Raw genomic sequence first — 22,839 nt, forward strand, 5'->3', positions numbered from 1 at the left:
ATTGTATATTGTAGTAATAATAATAAGTCATCAAAACAGCATTGCATAGTGTAGCTAACTTAATACTTGTTGGCACAACAAACCTAAAAACAGAATGTCACGGCAGAGTCTCAGGCAATGCAGAATATCATCGTGAGCACAACCACCATTACCACCGATAATGCTGACATGCAGTTTGCTAAATTTTGAAGGCAGCAGGGATTTTAAATATCACCTCTAAAAGTTACCAGTCAACATGTGACCATTACAGATTAAATTACAAAGATAAAAAGTAAATTGTTTTTAAATGATCTAAGAATGTGTTAACTTCAATTTCTTCCTACGGTACTTTAAAACTAATTAGTTTTCTTTGTCTTATTCCTGCATCTACCATTTCTCTTTCTGTACCCCCTCATAAAGTTGACCATGGCTGAGATCAGTGATCCTAAGATTGCATTTGCCTATCTACGCCCGACCTGTGTCCTGCTAACCCGAGAGCCCACTGTGACCAATGTGGAGTTACTGAGTGCCCAGTTGAAAGAAGTCAATGATGCCACGTTGCAGCAGCTCCAAGAGTATGTCCTCTTTCCTCTTCGCTTTGTCCTTAAAGTCCCCGGGCCTAAGAAGGACAAACTGGTGCAGGCTGTGGCTGAAGCCATCAGCTACGTGCTGGAGAACACTTGTGTCCAGAGATGGGACACCCTGCATGACCTTCTTTCAGAGCTTTGCCTCTGCCTGTGCTGTCCAACCGATCCTGGGAAGCCTGCAGATACATCTGAGGAGCTTAAAACAGCAGTGCTGAGGTGCCTGGACGCACTGCTTCATGCTGCTTACGGTGATATAGTCTTTAAACTCTTTGAACCCGTTATGCTGGCCGGACTGGGAGCTGCCATATCACTGCTGCTGGCTATAGGAGAGAAGGAGAAATCTCGAGATATACAGGCAGCAGCGTTAAAGTGCCTCCAGACTTTGACTCTGCAATGTGATTGCACTCAGGAGCACATAGTCCCATCCTCAGAGGAGAGATGCATTATAGGCAGCACCATGGCTTCCTTCTTACCTGGTATCACTGTGGCTGTAGCCAGGATCATTACAGGAGATCTGAGACAAGGCCATGCAGTCACAGTCAGGGCCATCAAGGTACCATATCTCTGTTCATTTGTGTTTCTTGGTGTAATGATGCAGTACAGTACAGTCATGCTTAAATTTTGTGTGTCCATGAGGTTTAAAATATTCAATTTGCAATAATAATCATTTGTACTTCTTATTATATGCATATTATAGGCATATGTTTACAGTTAAAGTTTAATTTGTGTGACCAAATGAAAAATGCCTGATTTTAACTGCCAGGTCACTGAAAAATGCAGAACAAGAATAAAGTCCATTATGCCAAGCCAAATTTACAGAGTATACAGATCCATCTGTAGACTTGTACTGACTTCTACATGCCACCAAAACTCTATTGTGGTAGAAAACATGTCATGGACCAAAGTAAAATTAAGTGATTATCTCTTTTCACTTACATTGTCATTTAGGTTTGGTCCAGGACTGTGGGGCTTGTCATGGAAGATGCCCAGCTTCAAGCCAGTGAGCCCTGTAAGACTCCCTCACCAGACCTGGGGAGAATAGGACAACTTTTGGTCCATCGGACAGAATCCTGGGTGAAGAGCACAGCAGGGAAACTATTTGTGCTCCTAAGAAAGATCGTCTCCTGCACCTCAGCTCACCAGCACTGGACGGTTAGACTAGAGATGGTGGAGCTGGATGACCATCTGCTGGCCAGATGTAGCCAGTCACTGGGAGAGTGTGTGGGGCTGCTTCTGGAAGCACTGGTGGGAGCAATCAATGATGAGGAGCCCAGAGTCAGAAAGAGGTTTGATTTAATTTACATTTTTGTGAGGGAAAAGATTCAATCCCAGACTTCCTGATAACAAGATGCCTAATGAAACCTCTCTTCTGTTCTCTCCTATAGGTGTGAGGTCGCTCTCAGAGCGGTATCACAGAGGAATCAGAGCTGTAGCCGCAGCTGTGATACCAGTAAAAGCAGCAGCAGTGCTCAGACCTTTACTGATGTGCTTTCAGAGAATCTCCACGTTTTGGCTACCTCCCTGCCCAGACTGATGAGGACTACTGATGACCAGAAGAAGCTCTTTGTCCTTAATGTGTTTCTGGGTTATTTAAAAGTCCTGGGACCGCTTGTCTCTGTCGTGCTAAACTCAGCTGCACATCTTGAGAGGATTTCAAAAGCCTTAATGCAGGTAATGATAGCTGCCGTTTTATCAGCTTATACTTCATATTCTTAAAGATCTAGTGATTTTACATTTAATGTTTTTTATATCTGTTATCTGAAAATAAGGCACTTCATTAAGTGACTTATTTAACAAATTCAAATGCAGGTGAAGTTTTATCGGGTATGCCAATAATTTTTGATGAAGGCAGCAGATGTGTGAATACAATTTAAAGCTGTATCTTAGTAATTCACTTACATAGCCTACTCATTTCAGGCTCTTTGTAATATATAAGGTAGGAACTAGATTTATTTGTCATTTTACAACACAGGGTTGTATACTGACATGAAGTTGTTTCTTTATGCTACTCACAGCTTGCCAGAAAGTAGCAGAGTGAACAGGCTGTGGCTGGGTGGGTACTGTCCTTTAGTATCCTTTGGGCTCTGCGTAGGCACCTCACCTCACTGATATCACTGATGGTCAGGAGATGGGTACCAATGATCTTCTGCAGTTTTAATCACCCGCTGCAGAGCCCTCCGGTCCTGGGCCGTGCACATCCCATGTTAGTGATGTTTCCAGTCAGGATGCTTTCTATTGCTCCTCTGTAAAAGTTAATAATAACTTGGCGTGGGAATTTGGCCTTCTTAAGTTTCCTCAAGAAATCCAGTCGTTTCTGAGCTTTCTTCACCAGCGTGGAGATGTGAGACAACCATATAAGATTCTCTCTGATGCTTATTCCCGGGAACCTGAAACTGATAATCTGCTCCACCTCAGCTCCACTGATGTGGACAGGAGTGTGTGTCTTTTCCTCCTTTTTCCTAAAATCAAATCCATCAGATCCTTAGTTTTGCTGACGTTGAGTAGTAAGTTGTTATCTGTGCACTACTCTTCAAGATTGTCGATTTCCTCCTGATATGAAGTCTCATTTTTGTGGTGATGATGGTGGTCCTCTCCACAAACTTTACAACAGAGTTCTCTGTATGTCGGGGAATGCAGTCAGGTGATGTAGTACACAGCCCTGGGGGGCTCCGGTGTTTAACACTGAGCGGAGGAGGTAAAAGAAAATCGCAGACAGTGTGTTTACTTTATAGGGACAGATGTTACATAGAGACTTGTACAACAATTTTCCATCACAGCAGTTATAGCTACCGCTATTTTCCAATGCCCATCCCATTTGAATGCCTAAATTAACTGGCGTAGTCCATAATAATGCGTTGATTTGATGTGTTCTCATGGCACTTATGAAAATATTTGCCTTGTTCTTTCATTACATTTATTCATTTAGCTGACGCTTTTGTCCAAAGCGACTTACAATTGCTATACATGTCAGAGGTCACACGCCTCTGGAGCAACTAGGGGTTAAGTGTCTTGCTCAGGGACACAATGGTGGATGGGTCACAGTAGGGGGATTGAACCCGGGTCTCTCACACCAAAGGCATGTGTCTTATCCACTGTTCCATCACCACCCCATAGCTCAGCTGTGTGTCCGTGTTCCACAGTAAATGACTCGGGCACTGAATAAGTGGTAGTTCCACCTCACTTTTAAGAACTTCTCATCACTTCAAAAATGAGATTGTGTGCAAAAAACCCCATCATTTAAGATCATTTACAGCGCACACAAAATGAACCAGATTTAGAATCATAAACACAAACGGAGATATCCGTTTCTGCAAAAGAACGCCTCAAATATGTTGTACAGTGTAATCAGGAATCATATTAATTAATAGGCTACTTGTATGCAGTGCAATTTATTCTAATAAATAAGGTGAACAGGAGGAGAAATTACATTTAAATTCAATCAATGTGTCAGTCGAGCAAATACGAGTGCATAGTTTCATGTAGCCTGTTGTTATCACATGTTCGTTGGCTTATCATGCCAAACGCTGTGCGCCAGCGTGTGGATGTGATGCGCTGCATGTAAAAGTTTATATCATATAGCCTGCAACAAGTTAGATTTCTTTAACTCATCGGCAGGCTCGTTAAGTGAGTGGACTGTTTGTGTAGCCTAAATACATGTTTAAACACAGGTGGAATGCATTTGGTTTACTCTCTTTTCAAACGGGGGAATCCAGATTAGTACCCGGGTCATCCCATCTTGTGTGTGTGGTTCCCCCTCCAGCCAGTGACGTCACTACTCAAGAGAAATGCCCGTTCCTGCAGATCGGTTATAAAGGGGTGGGGTCTTTTCCACCAACCAACATGCTTCAGCTTCACCAAAAGGAAATTAAAGTTAAATTTGTTGTAAAATTTTTAAATTTTAAATTTTTCAGCTCAGGATCCAGGATGACTGGGGTGTTCTTTTTGTGCTGGAGATCCAATTTCTCACAGCGCTTCATCAGAATGGGGGAGTGCCACCGGGCAGTAGTCATTCAGACTATTAACTAGACACGTTACAGACATTGTAGTCTTTACACTGGTCCCTTTATTTTTGGAGAACAGCATTTGGATTATGTGGACTTGCCTTTAAAGGATATTTTCTTTTGTTGGGATTGGTTTTTCATTGTACTTACAATATAGAATCAGAATCAACTTTATTGCCAGGTACGTTTACATGCACATGCAAGGAATTTGCTTTGGTATTTTGGTGCATAACAATAAACAGGTAGACAATATAACAAAGATAAAGCACTGCAGGTCAAGAATCATAAAGATAAAATATAAAATTGACAATAAGATATAAAAAATGTAAAAGAATAAAGAATATGTAACATGGCAGTTATTTAAATTGCAGTGGGATTTACATGTGCTAAAATTTACAGTATGAGTATACTGTACTGTAAAGGAGGGGTTATGGGGCGGCTGCAGATGGAAAGAAACTGTCCTGAGCGACCGCAGCCTCCTGCTAGAGGGGACTGTCTGAAACAGTTTGTCTCTGGTTTGGAAGGGTTCAACTACAATCTTTCCTGCCTTCCTCAGAGTCCTGGAAGCGTGCAGGATGGAGTGAATGATACGCTGCAGCCTGCCCTTGTCCTTGGCAGTGGCAGCAGCATACCAGATGGTTATGAGGATGAACTCAGTGAGGCAGTGTAGTGCATCATTATTGTCTTTGGCAGATTGAATTTCTTCAGCTGCCACAGGAAGTACATCCTCTGCTGGGCTTTGTTAGTTTCTAGGAGCTGATACTCAGCTTCCACTTGAGGTCCTGGGTGATGATAGTGCACAGGAAGCAGAAGGACTCCACAGTGTATACACAGTTTCTAAATTTCAGAGTAAAGCCAGAGTAAAGCCATCCTTATATGAAATCACGTGCAGTTTAGCCCTTCCTTGTCCGTCTCCAACTCATCTGTTAATTTTCAGTAGAAACTGTATATGATCACTCAAAACAACAAGTTTGATGTACACAAAAGCATCTGTGGTCATTTTACAGCAGTCTGATGCTGGTTGTACAAAATTTAAACAGGGGAACTGCCGTGTGCAGTTGTGGCTTGAGATTGAGACACCTGCTGCCTTGAGAAAGCTGTAGAGAGTCACTAGTGTAAAGGAAAAGCCTACAATATAGACTACTAACTAACTTTCTTAGATGAAAGAGCTGCCAATCACTTATTAATCTTTATTCTTTACTCACAGGCATTAATGATATAAAACTCTTTTACAGTGTGACCATGTCAGCTGTTTGAAAAACAAACAATAAAAGTGGAATGACGAACAATTAATTAATAAAGTGTTTTATATAACTTCATAGAGGTTAATGGGTGTGAAAAATACTGTGGAACACACAGGAGCTGTTGACCAGTGCACGGCTGGATTGGCATCATCACAAACCTCTAACTCAGTGATTCACCAAGATACCAAACCTGCGCAGGCAAGGAAGTAACCACAGTGCACACTAGCAGACACCAAAATAGAGCCCAGTGATTCTGTTTCAACAAAATAAGGAAATGCGGGATTTACAGGATAAAATCTACAAGGCAGTGTAAATAAACTGTGTCAAATCTAAATAAATGCGGCTGTAGATATAACATCTGAATAGCCTGACTCTCTCTACTGGACACTGTGTCCCTTTTTTCTATAGAGTCTATTTTTTCAGTTGGTTTTGGGGTATTTTTAGTGAAGAAATGGGCTATTTTGCAATGGGCAGTTATATATAGTAGCTCCTCTAAACTTTTAGCTGAGGTGCAGGCAGGCAGTCTTGTGAAGATACTGGGGTAGAAAACCAGATATTCTAGCCAGTTTATCCTTATAACGTACCAAATCTTTCATACATGAACCACAACAGAATAATAAACAAATGGGGAGAGTAGGTAGAAAACAATCCCACATCAAGATCGAATTTATTGCCTTGTTACTGCCAGTTGTGAAACAGCAACTTTTCTTGTATGTTAGTTTAGGTTACTTGCAATACATTTTTATATGTACTGTTTATTTTAGTATTGGAGACACTCAAAATGTAGCACCTGAACCAAACATACTTCAGTATTACTAAAAAACTACAGCACTGTTTAAATGATAATTAACAAATCATCTAATTATTAGATTACAACAACATATAGTATTTTGTATGGTTGACAAGCTGAGTTAAGTGGTATTTTAAGCGGTAATTGTTTCTTGCTTGTGACACAACCAAAAAGTCAAAATAAATGGTTGGGAGGGAAAAAACAAAAACACCTTTGTATGTCTCAACAGGTGCTGGAGCTGGATGTGATGGATGTTCGCATTGTAGAGGAAAGGAGTTACGCTGCTTCCATAGAGACAAGCTCAGGCTCTCATGATTCGTACACTGCCCACATTCAGAGGAAGCATTTTCTCTACTTCACAGATGAGAAGATCTTCTCTGTGCTCATGGAGATCTGTCGAACATTAGGTAGGTATAAGGGCTGTTTGATACAGACCTAATGGAAAGACTGCGTCAAAGTACAGTACATTTCTTTCTTTCTTTCACTCTTCATACATAACGGTCCTCTATGTCTACGTTGATTCTTTTAAAAGTTGAACTTTCATTCGATACTATTACATAATGTAATAAAGCTAGCTATATTTTGCTACAATATGTTTACATTTGCCTTTTTTTTGACCGCTCTCCTCCCAAAAGTATAAAAGAACATTCCCTCTTTCTATCTTTAGGTTACTATGGCAACATGTACTTGCTGACAGATCACTTTCTGGATCTGTACCAAATGTCTTCTGCATACAGAAAGCAGGCTGCCATGGTGCTAAATGAGATTGTCAGGGGTTCTGCGGGCATAGCCGTGGCAACAGAGACTCATGGTTTGGAGAGTCAAGTCTGGAGACACTCTGCCACCCAGGAGGACCTCAAGATGGCAGTGGTGTCTATCATGGAGGAATACACCAGTCTGAAGAACTGGCACTTGATTACTGTTGGTGAGGAGATGGATAGAGACCGGGAGGACCAGCAGGTGAGAATAGTTCAGCCCTGCTGCTTTCTTACGTTTTAATGTGATAATGGATTGTCTTACGTGCTGTGAATATTACCTCATCACCAGCTCAATTCGGTGATCACTCCCAGATAGTTTGCTGATCATCACTTTTAATACATGATGTCACTCTTCATGGAATGATATTCTGAATGAAGACGTGATAATTTGTTATTTGATTTCACGATTTAGCTTCTCATTTTGTACTCTGTAAATAGTTTCTAACCAAGTGTGATATTAGTCTCCCACAATCAGCCCATAGTGCACAATTCCTTCTGTGTTTAATTTGATCATGGTCACTTCACTCCAAAGCACATCAGGCTTTATTGAGAGAGATCCATACTTTGTTCACAGTATGAATGGAATTATCGATGTGTGCTCCTTTGCCTCAACACACTGAGCAAAGGGAGAAACTGCTTCAGGGTTACAAGTAACTGCTCTAATCTTTCAAGGCTGGATTATTGAGCTGACAGGCAGAGAAAATATCTCAGGTCCTCCAACCAACAGAGGCCGGGAAACATTGCCAACACTGATTTAGTTTGTAGATAAACTTGCAGTTTCTCTTTGTCAGCTTAAATGTTTGCCCATGGAGGCGGCACACAACCAAATTAAATTGATTCTAAGCACAGAAATATACTACACTGTAGAGCTCACTCAAGTCAAATTAGTTCCATTCATAAATGGAATATGGAATACATTTGAACATGATGGAAACTACAGGCAGTTGGCTGTAAATGCTGACATCAGTGTTGATGATCATTTTATGGAAAAAGTTAAAGGCCCCTTCCACACTACTCCGTTTTTGTTTAAAAACAGAGTTTTAAAATGAATACGATCTCAGTAACTTACAAGTGTAGGCTGTAAGTTATTTGTACGGTACAAAATATTTTAATAAAAATAGCCTCAGTAGCAATGTGTGTCTGCTTTGCATGATTTATAAGACCCAATCAGAGAGCCAAATGTGAGCGTCTGCTCATCATTTTTAAAGTCCCCCATTTTTGAGTTCTAAAACAAAAAATGGGGTCGGCAGCATTTCCAAACTTCTCCGTTTTAGATCTTCATTTTCGCAGTTTTAGTCTGGACGGGAGGTGGAAACAGAGCAAAAGGTCTCCGTTTTAAAACAAAGAGGTAGTAATGTGGATGGGGCCTAAGACAGAGCCACTGGTTTTAAGTTTGTACTGATACAGCAGGGTAACAGCTATTATAGCTGATGGGCTTGACCATCAGGTGGTCTAAAATGTTTTCATAATGGACGTATGGTTAATGTTGGAATGTGGTGATATTTCTTTGTTTGGGCCACCTGATTTAAGGTCAAATTTAAGGTACTCTGGAGTTTTTACATTCGCTGTTTCTCATCAAAACACATCATGTGTATCTTTCAAACCTAATTAACATTTTCAGCATAAGAATTTCCATTCCTCTTAAAACATTTGCAGAGATGATTTTTGTATGAATTTGCAACCACAGTCTATGTGATTTCTGGTTCCTTCTCCTCTTCTCTTTAACTTTGTTGTTTTTGTGCTCAGAATAGTATTACCTTGTGAATTCAGGTTTAAACACACCTGTCTGCTCATGCTTTTAAATGTAAACATGTCATCTTTATAATGACCTTTTTATGTCTATTAAATAAAACACACTGAATTGTAGAAGACAACTGTAAAACTGGATGATATATGATAATGGGATTTGTCATTTGTCTCTCTGTAGCTGCTCAGCCCATCCAGACTCGTCTCCATATCCAACAGCAATGCCAGCAACACTAATGCAAACTCACTCCAAGTGATTCCTTCCACATTTGCCTCCCCGTCTCCCTCATCGTCCACCTCTACAATCCACCATCTCAACAGCAACATCTGGCAACTGTGTATCCAACTTGAGGGCATCGCCTGCTTTGCTCAGGCCTTGGGACGTGACTTCCGTCCCTTGTTGATGACATCACTGTACCCTGTACTGGAGAAAGCTGGGGAGGAGACATTGCTCGTCAGCCAGGCAGCGCTGGGCACCATGTGGGACGTCAGCAAGGCCTGTGGCTACCACTCTTTAAAGGAGCTGATCAATGAGAACTCGGACTACCTGCTCAATGACATATCACTTAACCTGCAGAGGCTCAGCCAGCATCCACAGGTAAAACTGATGCGGTTCAACATGTTAGAATGCACAGTAATGTACCGTAGCACTAGAAACAGAGAAGAATAAGAACTAAGGAAACAAAGACAACATTTAAAAAATTTTATAACCATTTTACAGTAGAAATATGTTTAAAAAAAAAATTTGTGGGCGGCTGTGGCTCAAGAGGTAGAGCGGGTTGGCCGTTAATCGGAAGGTCTGCGGTTCAATCCCTGGCTCCCCTGGTTGCGTGTCGAAGTGGGCAAGATACTGAACCCCGAATTGCCCCTGGCGGCTATTCCGCCCGTGTATGAATGAGTGTGAATGTTAATTTCCGTTTGAGCACTTAGGCTCAGTGTATGAATGTGTATGACTGGTGAATGCAGATGTAGTGTAAAAGCGCTTTGAGTGGTCGAAAAGACTAGAAAGGTGCTATACAAGTACGGAGCATTTACATTTACATTTAAATATGGTTTCACAGATGAAAAGAGTGGCAACTAAAAATAAGTTTCATCATCAATTTATCTATAGTTATGTTAAAGTTTAATTTTAATTTTATTGTATAATTGGTTAATCATTTACTTTAGAAAATAGTGAATCGCCATCATAAGTTATCAGAGCCCAAGCCCATTTGCTTGTTTTGTCAAAACAGAAAAAGCCACAGATCTTTATGTTTGCCAGTGATTTTTTCAGAATTCTTGATTGATCGAATATTGACTAACCATTTCAGCAGTACAAACAAAAAAAATAAGTGGCATAATAGGAGCTAACAATAAACACAATGAACCTAATAGCAGTAGCAGTTTATACAGTGAAATTAAACCCACATTTGTGGGGTTCTTGCAGAAATACCTGCTTAAAGTGACAAAAAGAGAGACGAGGGAGCAAAAAAATGCATTATTGGGATAAGAATGCATACAGATGGTGAGGGAGAAGAGGAGAGAGGAGCTCAGTGCATCATGGGAAGTCCCCCGGCAGTCTAGGCCTATAGCAGCATAACTAAGGGATGGTTCAGGACTACCTGAGCCAGCCCTAACTATAAGCTTTATCAAAGAGGAAAGTCTTAAGCCTACTCTTAAATGTGGAGATGGTGTCTGCCTCCTGAACCCAAACTGGAACCTGGTTCCACAGGAGAGGAGCTTGATAGCTGAACGCTCTGGCTCCTAGTCTACTTTTGGAGACCACAAGTAACCCTGCATTCTGGGAGCACAGTGCTCTGGTTGGGTAATAAGTAGTGCTGCACGATTAATGTAATGCCCTGAACATCTGTTTAAAAAATTAAAAATGACACAGGAAGTGCAAAATGGCTAACTTCCTGTTGAGCAAAATCTCATAAAAAAAACAGACATGTGTTCTTTATCATGAGAGCAATAAACCCACCAAATCTCAAGAAGATCGAAGCAACTTTGTCTAAAACATAGCGTTTGTTAACATAAGCGTATGTTTAAAACATAGTGGGGCTCGCCACCGGAGCACCAAGAGAAATGCCGGTGGGCCAGTCTCTCTTGTCAGAAACAGAGGGGCGTCGTAGGCAGTTAGACAGTTCAAATATTTTACATTTTCAACTTTTCATAAAGCTGATGTGCTTCTCAGTTACTTTTCGTCAACTGACCAATCACAGCCCGGATGGGGTGGGACATTAAAAAAAGTTTGACGTGCTATAGCAAACTTTCAAATGTTCAACAAAATGATTATTGACAAGTTAGTATGTAGTATTAACAGTAGCATCCTGTTTCTGCTTTGTATGCCATATAAGATCCAATCAGAGAGCCAAACCTGAGCGTCTGCGTCATTGTTTCTAAAGTCCTCCGTTTTTTGCCGTTTGCACTAAAACGCCACCCGGAGTTTTAAAAAGTGGGCTTTTTAAGAAGAGGTTTAATTACATGTACAATAAAGGACTGTGGTACATAGCCTGTTAATAAAGACAGATTTATAGTTTCTCGTAAAGAAGAGCTAACTAACAGTCAACTAGGCTTCTTTATGCAGCTTAGTTAGGATAGGGTCTAAGAAACAGGATGATGGCTCAGATAGTGAAATGAAAAGAAATTCTTGGTGGAACTTTTTTTTGTGATATTTGTTTTAATTTACCGGTTTGGGGGTTATAGTTTATCTGTCAGGAAAATTAAGATTTAATTAACTGCATATGTTTTTATACCATATCTTTGGTCTTAGAGAGGATATCAAGTCATTCAAGTCAAAAGGCTACAGTCCAAGTGAAGTCACAATTTAGAAGCATTAAAGTCAAGTCTAAAGTAATCAGACTCGAGTTTGACTGTAGTCCAAGTCATCGGGCCAGAGTGCACACCACTGTGTTCATGACCCAGGTGAATACTGTAAATGGGTTTACATGGCTTTGCTGCACCCTCAACATGTTTTTCATCATATTCCCCTCTTGTTGGCTAGGCTCCACGTGTGTTGACAGTGATGTTAACTCACTCTGACTGCAGCCTGCTACCTCTGGTTGAGGACATTGTTCAGGATGTGCTGATGGCTCTGGATCTCAGCTATGACAACACAGCTGCTCTTTTCTGTTCTGTGCTGCACACACTCATGGCAGCGCTGGGTGAGATTCAGAACTAATTTCAACTCCTTTTATACGGTCAGGGTGAAAAAGGATAAGGGACAAAATTAATATATTGCTTATCTACTACACTTTGTCTTAGCATTTAGTTCACTTATATTCAAAACATTTAATGATGGATTGTTGATTTTAGTAGGGGGGTTTAGTATCACACGATGTTTTAAAGAATAGAAATATAATATTCACTATTTATTTAGTGGAAATACAAACCAGTTATTCATTTTTGGCATTAAAAGGCCATGAATATTCATACAAAATTTTAAAAATGACTGGCCCCTGCACAATCCTTAACTAGTCAAATTCTAATTACTGTAGAGAAAAGAGTTTAGTCTTGCATTTTACCAGAGATAGAAAAATTTAAATTACATGACCACTAAATATTTTGAATCAGATGATCAGATTCTGCAGCTCTGTGGAGCTTTTAGGTACGTGTGCTAGATAATTCAAAGTAATAATATCAATAGAAAATGGCAAAAAGGTGTACCAGTATTTGATTGACAAGTGATCTCTGTGAACTAACTAACAAATAACATCAAGGATGGAGACAAAACAAAGAATATCTATCCTAACCTGTTCTTTTTGTTATTTTTCCTATAGCGAGGTGGTTTCCCTCCAGTTGTGGTAGGGTCGGTGAGTCTGCCAGACCTAAGCAGACCTCCACTCACAAGGAAGTCCTCAACATCCGCCAATTCTTGCTGGACTACCGCAAACAGAAAGAGCTGGCAGAGGGCATTGGAATAGAGGAGGACGACACTAAGGGCCTCGGTAAAACCGCATTGTGTCTTTATGAGGACTACCAGGAAATTATATTTCATTTTAGCATAGGTTTCACGTTTGTTGTAGTGGTTATATTAGATTACAATTATCAGTGGGGAAACTGGGATATGATATTAAAGAAAATACAGTATCAATAACAATAAAGTGTGAAATATAAGAACCAGAGTCAATATTGGGTGCTTGCCAAGACTGTCAATCATACATCATCTGTCTGACCATCACTGTCTCTCTAGAAGTCCCTCCTCCCATCGAGTGTGAGGATGTTAAAGATATTGGTGGTCCTGATGTAAAAGCAGAGCTTCCCTCCCACCTCCGCATCACCAAAGAAGTTATGGAGCGCTGCATTCATCTGCTGTCCAACCCTAGTCTCCGGGTCCGACTCAAGGTATTGCCTGTGGTGTGATGTACTGTGAAGGGGAGCATTGGTTTTTATGATACAAAACCTAGTAGGGATTGTTGATGAGAAAGAATTTAGTTTTGTCTCTACACTGTGGCTTTGTATTGGTGTGACAAATATCCCAGCCACACAGGATACCATCATGACTATCCAATAGAGAATTGACTGCATATATTCACCCACAACACACACTAGTTAGCTAGCACAGCTCCATGTCATCCTTCTCCAAAATTGCAGACTTGGCAAGAAGCATGTTCCAAAGAGTGCCAAGTAGAGTACAAAGACAAGCCAGGTCTATAGTTTTAGGCCAGTGATAGCTTTGCAGTCAAACTAGTCTAAGATGAGTTTTACAAAAAATACTAATTTTAGTTAGCCACCCCATGCTAACTCTGAGCTGTAGGCTCTGTTACCATGATAACAATCAATGACCTGCTGACAACAAGAGGAAACATAGCTCTATTCTTAGTATGCAAATGTCGTCAAATAAGAAAATTGTTGCCAGAAACCACAGTAACCTCATTAAGAGTTAATACTAGTATAACGTGGGTGCTAGTCGAAAAAGCCGTGGATTCACCAAAGACGTTGAGTTCATTGTGTCGGCGCCATTAATATCTGAACCAAACTTCATAACAATCCATCCAAATAGTCATCTCTAGCCCCACTTCACCAGCGAGGCGAATAAACAGATAATTAATTACAATAATAATTAGTCATTTAGCTGATTCTTTTATCCAAAGTGACTTACAATTGCTAGAAATGCCAGAGGTGGTATGCCACTGGAGCAGCTATGGATTAAGTGTCTTGCACGGGGACACACTGGTGGATTTATCTCAGTGGGAATTTAACCCGGGTCTCCCACACCAAACTTAGATGACTAACTTAGGCTAACTTAGATGTATCAGTAATAAATCACTCCATAGTAAGAAACTAAATGGAAAGTACCCCCTCTTCACAATTCTGAAACAGGTTTCTAAAAAAGCAAGTATTTCCTAACATTGTTACCCAGGATCTTTGGATCTCCAATATGGCCTTCAAAGCTTGTGTAACATCACTCAAAAGCTACCTTTACACATGTACGTGGTGTTCTTACACTCACAAAAAAATATATATATATTAATGGGTGTACTGCATGTTTTTATCTTAAGGTATTGGATGTGCTGGAGCTATGTGTGCGTGTACTCAGTGAGAAGGAAAATGAGATGCTGCCTATGGCCCATCGCTGCTGGCCTGCCCTCCTACAGAGACTCACAGCTGATGACCCTTTAGCAGTCCTCAGAGCCTTCAGGGTATGTCAATTGATTCTACATGTCACTGCAGTGTAATTTTGTCTACTTGTGAAAACCTGTCATTAGTTGAACTATTTTTATTTATGTTACTTTTCATTTTTCACTGAAGAATCGACAAAAATAGACACAACTGGTATGTAAATGGTAATTTATTTGCTCAGTAATATTGCCGGCAAACTATTCTATCTCTATCAGCAATATGGCAGGCTCTGGGTATGTCCAGGTTTTGTAAATAATATGGTTCATCTCAGATTTTTTAATGAAGGACACACTACAGGGACATTCTATTACATTTTGACTTCTTGCTGCATACAGTACATACATTACATGCTGAGTCTCTTTGCCAGATGCTGTGTACACTGGGTGAAACATGTGGTGACTTTCTGAGGAGGAGGGTTTCTAAAGAGGTTCTGCCCAAGCTGAGCTCCTCACTGGCACGGCAAGCTCCGACCAGCGCCAAGGCCGGACCTGTCTACACACACACCCTGGTCTACAAACTGCAGCTGGCTGTACTTCAGGGGCTGGGCTCACTGTCCCAGAGGCTGGATCTGGGTAAGAGGATAGGAACACATGACACACAAAAACACAGGTTTCCCAAGACACAATGCACAGTGCTGAAGGAATATACATACCAGGTTAAAGAGTGGATAAAGAACACTTGTAAAAAATGTATCATGGTTAATCTTAGCCCTGACAGGTTTTCTAATGAAGGTTGATGCAACATTATGGTAATTTTACCAAGAACATATTGAGGATAGAATACCTTTGTACCAATGTAATATTTACATAAGTATGTTGTATAATGAGAGCTCTGATGAATAACCAGAGTAAAATTGCGCTCCAACCAGAAAGCCAGTCATTTATATGCATTAAGGATCATGTAAACTCCCCTCCTAATGGCAGCATTATTTTAGAATATCACCACAGAAGAAGTTTTAGATGAGGCTTGGGCTGGAACAACTTGTAGAAATAAATTTTATATTTATGTATTAAAGGAATAGTGCAACATTTTAAGAAAGTGGTGCTGGAAACAGGATATTTAGCTTAGCACAAAGACTATATCAGGGGAATACAATAAGCACAACTCTTTTTTTGGTGGGGGGGGGGGTGTCATTACAAGATTTTGTAACAGTGCACAGTCTGCACTGTACCTGGCTGTTGTTTTCCAAGAAATAGTTCCATCTTAACACCCCCCCCCAAAGCCCCAAATACTTGTTTAAACATTTCTGTTTTATCTGTGCATTGTTCTTTTTCTATTCTATTTGACAAACTCTTTTCCAAGACTCTGTCAAAGATGCTGGCACAAACACACAAATGCACATTTGCAATAGCATTAAAACAACAGATATCGTTCAGATTGCCTTCATTAACACTGATTTTTTACCACCAGATGGCAATCTTGTACAACCGTAAAAACCCGGCATGGGACCATAGCAGCACTCAGTGTATCTCAATCCTCTGTTAGTGTATCCTCCTTCTTTGTTTTATCTGTCTTTGTTTGTTTTATTTTAAAGACCTAAAGACACAATCCAGTGTTGCATCTTAAAAATTGTATTGTAAAAACTTTAGACAATTTATTGATACGATTACATAAAGTTTGCTTTTGGTGCGTGTTGATCACTGGTATTTGGAACGTGGCAGTGGTTTTCATGGTAGTCATCACCTTTTCATATTTTTCATTCAGTTGTTAACTTTGTTTATTTTCCTTACTTTGTTGACACTACATCCCAGGACATCCCATGCATTGCAGTATTCAACATACATGCCATTTCCTCTTGCACAATACTGAAATTGCTAGACTAAACGGGCCTTTAGCCTGTGTCACTTAAATATTATTTTAAACATACAGACCATAGCCAGTGGAGCCAACAGGACGCTACTGAATCCTTAGCCGCACAAGAACAACACTGTTCATCTGGACAGAACATCAAAAAACTACAGGAAAGGAGGGAATTTAATTGATTAGCTCAGAAATTGAATGTTTTTTAGAGTTGTGTATTTTGTGCTTGGTATAGCTTCAGTATCATAGCTGAAAATGTTAATCCACAGTGGCCTAGGGGATCAGTGCCAGTGTGTTACCAATTATGTAATTATGAGCTTCTTGTCTAATTTTTCATCAATCATTATGTTATTAAGCAGAGATGTCCCAGTTGCAGGCGTAACAGGTTCAGATTGCTCCAATTTTCCTACATTGGTAAATTCTCTAGGGGAAGCACAGTATGTATAGTGGAACTAAGAGCTTCTGAATGCAGTTTGCAGCTCGTTTCACCTCTATTTTTATGTCTTTTGTGTGCAGGTTGTTGTTTTTCAAACTATGTAATGAAAATAACAGGATCATCACCTACAGTAAGAAGTGGTGGTTGCGATCAGCGAAAGAAATTATGGGGGAAACGGTCATTTTCATACATTAACTAGTAATCATCATCACCTCTACTTCCCAAGGACAGTGATTGTGCTAGCAATAAAACATTACATGGTGGTTTAACAGAGCTCTGATTCATATGGCTCATTGAAACCAAACTTAGTACGTTACTTCCCACCGGAGCCCTGAGGACCTGTATGATATTTTGGTGTTAATCGGCCACTAGGCGTTGCTGTTAACTGATACCAAATAACACTCCCATAGACATGTTGCAGATCTCCTGTTCCGCCACATCCCAAATGTGCTCTGTGAGATTGAGGTCTGGTGACTATGGAGTCCATTGAAGTACGCTGAACTCACTGTCATGTTGGTGGAACCAGCAGTGTGCTTTGTGACCAAATATTTTTCTCAAAGTAGCCATTAGAAGATAGGTAGACCGTGGCCACATGGTCAACAACAATACTCAGGTGGGCTGTGGTATTTAAACCATGCTAAATTGCACGGTCATGAAAACATGGAAAAGCCATGAAAAGCCTTGAAAATAGCAATTTCCAGGCCTGGATAATGTTTGGAAAAATAAAACAAACAGAAGGTGGACATTTTCTTCAGATACCTGTATGATATGTGGTTTAGTTAAGAAAAATCTATATTGGTTCAACAATACTTTCATGTTTGGGCAGATCAGTCACAACACGTTTCTTTATGTTGTTCTCTGCGTGGGGTAATGTCAGACTTGAGTTACACTTTGTAAAGTTAACTTACTTTGACGAGATGTAAATTTGCACAATGCCAGGAAAATGCCAATTTAATAATGTCTAGCTTCACTTGGACAAGTACAAGGCATGGCTTGAGAAGGAACAGGACGTGCAAAATGTGGACTGTGTAGTTAAAACATTCAACATTTCAAGCATTGGCAAGGCAGTGCTAGCTAGCCATGCTAAAGGTGTCCTGCTGCTTCTGCTATTGAATCAATTCTAAACCGCATCACGGCCTTTTCACCCCGGTGACCCGCTGCCAGCTACAGTGTTTCCTTCTCGTCCACTGTCAAACAAGGGACCATTTCATGTGCTGTGTCCAGGAACAAAACCCTAACTTCAGAGGTACTGTGGGAGTTAAAGGTTGCAAATTTTCAATATTCCTACAAGTCATGTGAAGACACAAGCCCGCTTTTTCAGCCATGTTCCCCGACAGCCAGATAGCTGCCAGATTTGCATGTGGTGAATGTAAGTGCTAACATTAATTAGGGCCCGAGCACGACCGTGCGAGGTCCCTATTGAAATTGCTCGGATTATTTTTTTAGGGCCCGAGCACGACCGTGTGAGGTCCCTATTGAATTTGCTCGGATTATATTTTTTTTTTTTTTTTTTTTTTTTTTCTGCAAAGTAGGCTCAAATGACATGGCCTAAACATTCTCGAAAACTCACCAAAATTTGCAAACATGTCAGAACCGGTGAAAAATTTCGTATTCTACAAGTTTCGCACATGGGCGTTGCAAAATGACTCGCTAGCGCCACCTAGAAAATTGGAAAAAATTAGCCCCTCGTTCACGTTCAACCTACATCTACGAAATTTTCTGGGGACATGTATCATGTCAAGACGCACAAAAAAGCCTCAAGAACCCATAGCCTAAAGTCAACAGGAAGTCGGCCATTTTGAATTTTATGGCCATTTTTGGATGATTTACACACTTCGTACTTTAACGAACTCCTCCTAGGGATTTAGTCGGATCAACGTCAAATTTCTGCTGTGCCTTCTAAAGGCATTGACGATGAAAAGTTGTGCTATTTGCGCGTTTTCGTCAATGGGCGTGTCCGTGGCGTCGATGATTCGCCATGAAACAGGAAGTTGTTGTAACTTCAGTGTACATGCTCACATCTGGACCAAACTGTACATCTAGGATGAGAGTCCCGCCCTGAACACATGTACATGCCGACATTCACCCACAGTCATAGCGCCACCTGCTGGCAATAGAAAGTGACCTTTAACGAAGCAGCCCCCGCCGCATGTTTCACCTACGTGCACGAATTTTCTGTGGTACGTGTATCTTGTCCAGACGCACAAAAAAGTCTCTTGGAGCGATGCCTAAATCCAACAGGAAGTCGGCCATTTTGAATTTTACGTCAAATTTTGGATGATTTACACACTTCGTACTTTAACGAACTCCTCCTAGGGATTTAGTCCGACCGACCTCAAATTTGTGCTGTGCCTTCTAAAGGCATTGAAGATGAAAAGTTGTGCTATTTGCAAGTTTTCGTCAATGGGCGTGTCCGTGGCGTGGCGTCAAAGATCAACTCTTCGCCATGACACGGAAGTTGTCGTAGCTTCAGTGTACATGCTCACATCTGGACCAAACTGTACATGTAGGATGAGAGTCCCGCCCTGAACACATGTACATGCTGATATTGACCCACAGTCATAGCGCCACCTGCTGGCAATAGAAAGTGACTTTTAACGAAGCAGCCCCCGCCGCACGTTTCACCTACGTGCACGAATTTTCTGTGGTACGTGTATCTTGTCCAGACGCACAAAAAAGTCTCTTGGAGCCATAGCCTAAACCCAACAGGAAGTCGGCCATTTTGAATTTTACGTCAAATTTTGGATGATTTACACACTTCGTACTTTAACGAACTCCTCCTAGGGATTTAGTCCGACCGACCTCAAATTTCTGCTGTGCCTTCTAAAGGCATTGAAGATGAAAAGTTGTGCTATTTGCAAGTTTTCGTCAATGGGCGTGTCCGTAGCGTGGCGTCAAAGATCAACTCTTCGCCATGACACGGAAGTTGTCGTAACTTCAGTGTACATGCTCACATCTGCACCAAACTGTACATGTAGGATGAGAGTCCCGCCCTGAACACATGTACATGCTGACATTCACCCACAGTCATAGCGCCACCTGCTGGCAACAGGAAGTGACTTTTAACGAAGCAGCCCCCGCCGCACGTTTCACCTACGTGCACGAATTTTCTGTGGTACGTGTATCTTGTCCAGACGCACAAAAAAGTCTCTTGGAGCCATAGCCTAAACCCAACAGGAAGTCGGCCATTTTGAATTTTACGTCAAATTTTGGATGATTTACACACTTCGTACTTTAACGAACTCCTCCTAGGGATTTAGTCCGACCGACTTCAAATTTGTGCTGTGCCTTCTAAAGGCATTGAAGATGAAAAGTTGTGCTATTTGCGAGTTTTCGTCAATGGGTGTGTCCGTGGCGTGGCGTCAGAGATCAAGTCTTCGCCATGACACAGGAAGTTGTTGTAACTTCAGTGTACATGCTCACATCTGAACCAAACTTTACGTGCTTGATAACTCTCCCACCCCGTTATGGAGGACCGATCCTGACACAGTCAGAAATAAATACAGAAATAAATAAATGCTCAATAATAAATAAGCATCCAATTAAATACACAAAAAATAAAGTAAATAAATAAATGTAGGTAGTAATTAAATTATACAAGGAGACATAAATGTATATATTTAATTAGTGCCTTTACTATTCACCTTTGTTATAATTACCTTATTTGTTTATTCAACTTTATTTATTACAAATTTTTTTAATGTATTTATTTATGTGTGTGTTTTAATATTTTTGTCTGTTTTATTCTTCCTTTGTATTTATTTACCTTATTTATTTTCACCCATGGTATTTATTTCTGCCTGTCTTTATTAAATTTTTGTATGCATTTCTGCCTCATTATGCAAATGAGGAGGGGCTGTGTCTCAAGGGGTCATCTTCTCTGCTATTGGTGGACCAGTCAGACAGGAGAGCTCCTACTCTGCCTGCAGACATCAACGATCTTGCCCCTCACACAGTCAGATGGCTTCCTTCAGTGCGCTGAGGTGTTTAACAACTCTGAAGACAATACTACCAGCAATGTCTTCCTTCTCTTTTCACGTAGACGCTCCGACAGACGGTGCTTTCAGTTTGCTGCATGCATGGACACAGAACTGCGGTACAGCACACAGTAACGATGAAATGTGTGCTGTTCTCACATTCTTCCTCTGTATGTACACATAAACAACAAGGCAGGGAAATATAAAAGGAATTTATTTTATTGTTTGGGTACATTATTGTTCAGTGTACATGCTCACATCTGAAACAAACTTTACGTGCTTGATAACTCTCCCACCCCGCAGACATCTACACGCCAACACCGATTTATATTCATAGCGGCAAGTGCTATGTAGCTCCACATAGGGGACACAGGAAGTGACATATAACACCTTCATGCGGCGTCATAACCGCGTAGCAAATTCACAGCCGCACCGGCAGAGCTCCAGAATATGCAACTCGGCCGGCTCACACGCGGACGCGCTTATAAGTGCGAGGGCCCGCCCAACGCTGCTTGCAGCTTTAATGTACGTTTGGATTGGCTCCTTATTTTAAGAAACTGATGTTGTCCGCAGTATCAAAGCAAAGATCAAATGTCATGTTATTTGATGAAAGCCTGAAACACTATTTACAGGCTAAACAGCTAGACATGCACGTCAGGCTGTGGGACAGACCCAAGGTGAAGACTAAATACATCGGCTCAGAGTTTATAGCCCATTCATCAATGAAGGACTGTCAGATATCGGAATCACAAATCTCAATGCACGGGCTGAAAGTTATTGGAAAGTGTTCAAATGACTCCAGAAGTAAGTGCAGAATGATGTGGGAAAGTCGCTTATCAACATTACATTTATTCATTTAGCTGATTTTATCCAAAGCGACGTGTCACAGTGGGGAGTTGAACCCGGGTCTCTCACACCAAAGGCATGTGTCTTATCCACTGCTTCATCACCACCCTGCATGAACGTGCGTCCGTGTGGGTTGCACGTACTGTACAATGCGTTCAAAGATGGATGTAAATCAAATGGATGGGAAGTTGAACACGGACTCTCTAGCCTGTACTGGCTGTTCCACGATTGCTCTGCCCACCACAAGGATTTTATGGCAGCAACTGGATGAAGCACGCCCATGCTTAGGTTTTGCAAGCACCGGTGGATTGAGAATGTCAAGTGTGTCAGAAAGAGGGTTGCTGCTCTGGCTGCATGTCAAACACTATATCGAGATGTTAGGGAGAGGTGAACTACCCAAACCAAAAGGGAAGTCATTTGTGGAGGCGAAGATCCGTTCTGCTGATCCTCTCTTTACAGTGAAAGTGGGGATATTTACCAGCATTGCAAGAGAAATCAAACCCTTCCTCATCATGTATCAAGCAGACCAGCCCAAGCTACCCTTCTTCTCTTGTTGTCCATTACATTTTCGTTTTCGTTTTTAACATAATTTCCGGAAGAGCTATCTGTTCCATTTTTTGTTATCTTAATACAACAGTAAACACTAGGGGGAGAAATTATCCCACCTTAACACTGTGGAAGTCACTTAAAGTTTCAAATATTTTCCCTCCACATAACGACATGACTTTATCAATGTAGGATAAAGACAACGTGTAGTATCTTTAGTTAGTTTAGTTTTAAATGACTAAAATGAAATAGATGATTCTTTAATGCACATAATAGAATCAGCATACAGCACTGTAGTTTGTTTTACCTAAGCTATGAATGTGTAATATTTAGTCATTTGGTGTGTTTAACTCAAATAAAAGAGAAATACATGATCAGTGGTTAGAAAAGTTGTTAGAGTGATCATAAAATCCCTTCATCTTAATTGTTTGCACGGCTCGTGGGAAGATTTCTGAAGGGAAAGCCTGCAGTGCCTTGACCCGAGACGCATGACCGAATCTAAGGAGCAGTGTGTAACTCAATTGAAAA

The 22,839-nt window shown here is 40.8% G+C and overlaps 1 protein-coding gene across 2 annotated transcripts in view; it reads left to right on the forward strand.

The window, feature by feature from the left end:
- tti1 (TELO2 interacting protein 1) overlaps window positions 1-22,839 on the forward strand; it is a 33,174-nt gene that overhangs the window by 958 nt on the left and 9,377 nt on the right. Inside the window, exons 2-12 of one of the 2 annotated variants that reach the window (XM_038723375.1) lie at window positions 400-1,119; window positions 1,515-1,852; window positions 1,952-2,237; window positions 6,831-7,008; window positions 7,269-7,561; window positions 9,287-9,703; window positions 12,089-12,248; window positions 12,864-13,031; window positions 13,277-13,428; window positions 14,586-14,726; window positions 15,074-15,278. In XM_038723375.1, the coding sequence (XP_038579303.1) occupies window positions 406-1,119; window positions 1,515-1,852; window positions 1,952-2,237; window positions 6,831-7,008; window positions 7,269-7,561; window positions 9,287-9,703; window positions 12,089-12,248; window positions 12,864-13,031; window positions 13,277-13,428; window positions 14,586-14,726; window positions 15,074-15,278 (3,052 nt within the window). In that variant the 5' untranslated portion in view covers window positions 400-405. The remainder of the gene's footprint in view (window positions 1-399; window positions 1,120-1,514; window positions 1,853-1,951; window positions 2,238-6,830; window positions 7,009-7,268; window positions 7,562-9,286; window positions 9,704-12,088; window positions 12,249-12,863; window positions 13,032-13,276; window positions 13,429-14,585; window positions 14,727-15,073; window positions 15,279-22,839) is intronic. The other variant, XM_038723376.1, reaches the window with a different exon arrangement.

The sequence above is a fragment of the Micropterus salmoides genome, unplaced genomic scaffold (assembly GCF_014851395.1).
Source record: "Micropterus salmoides isolate LMB-PRFRI ecotype aquatic unplaced genomic scaffold, ASM1485139v1 Ms_hic_scaffold_16, whole genome shotgun sequence".
Lineage (NCBI taxonomy): Eukaryota > Metazoa > Chordata > Actinopteri > Centrarchiformes > Centrarchidae > Micropterus > Micropterus salmoides.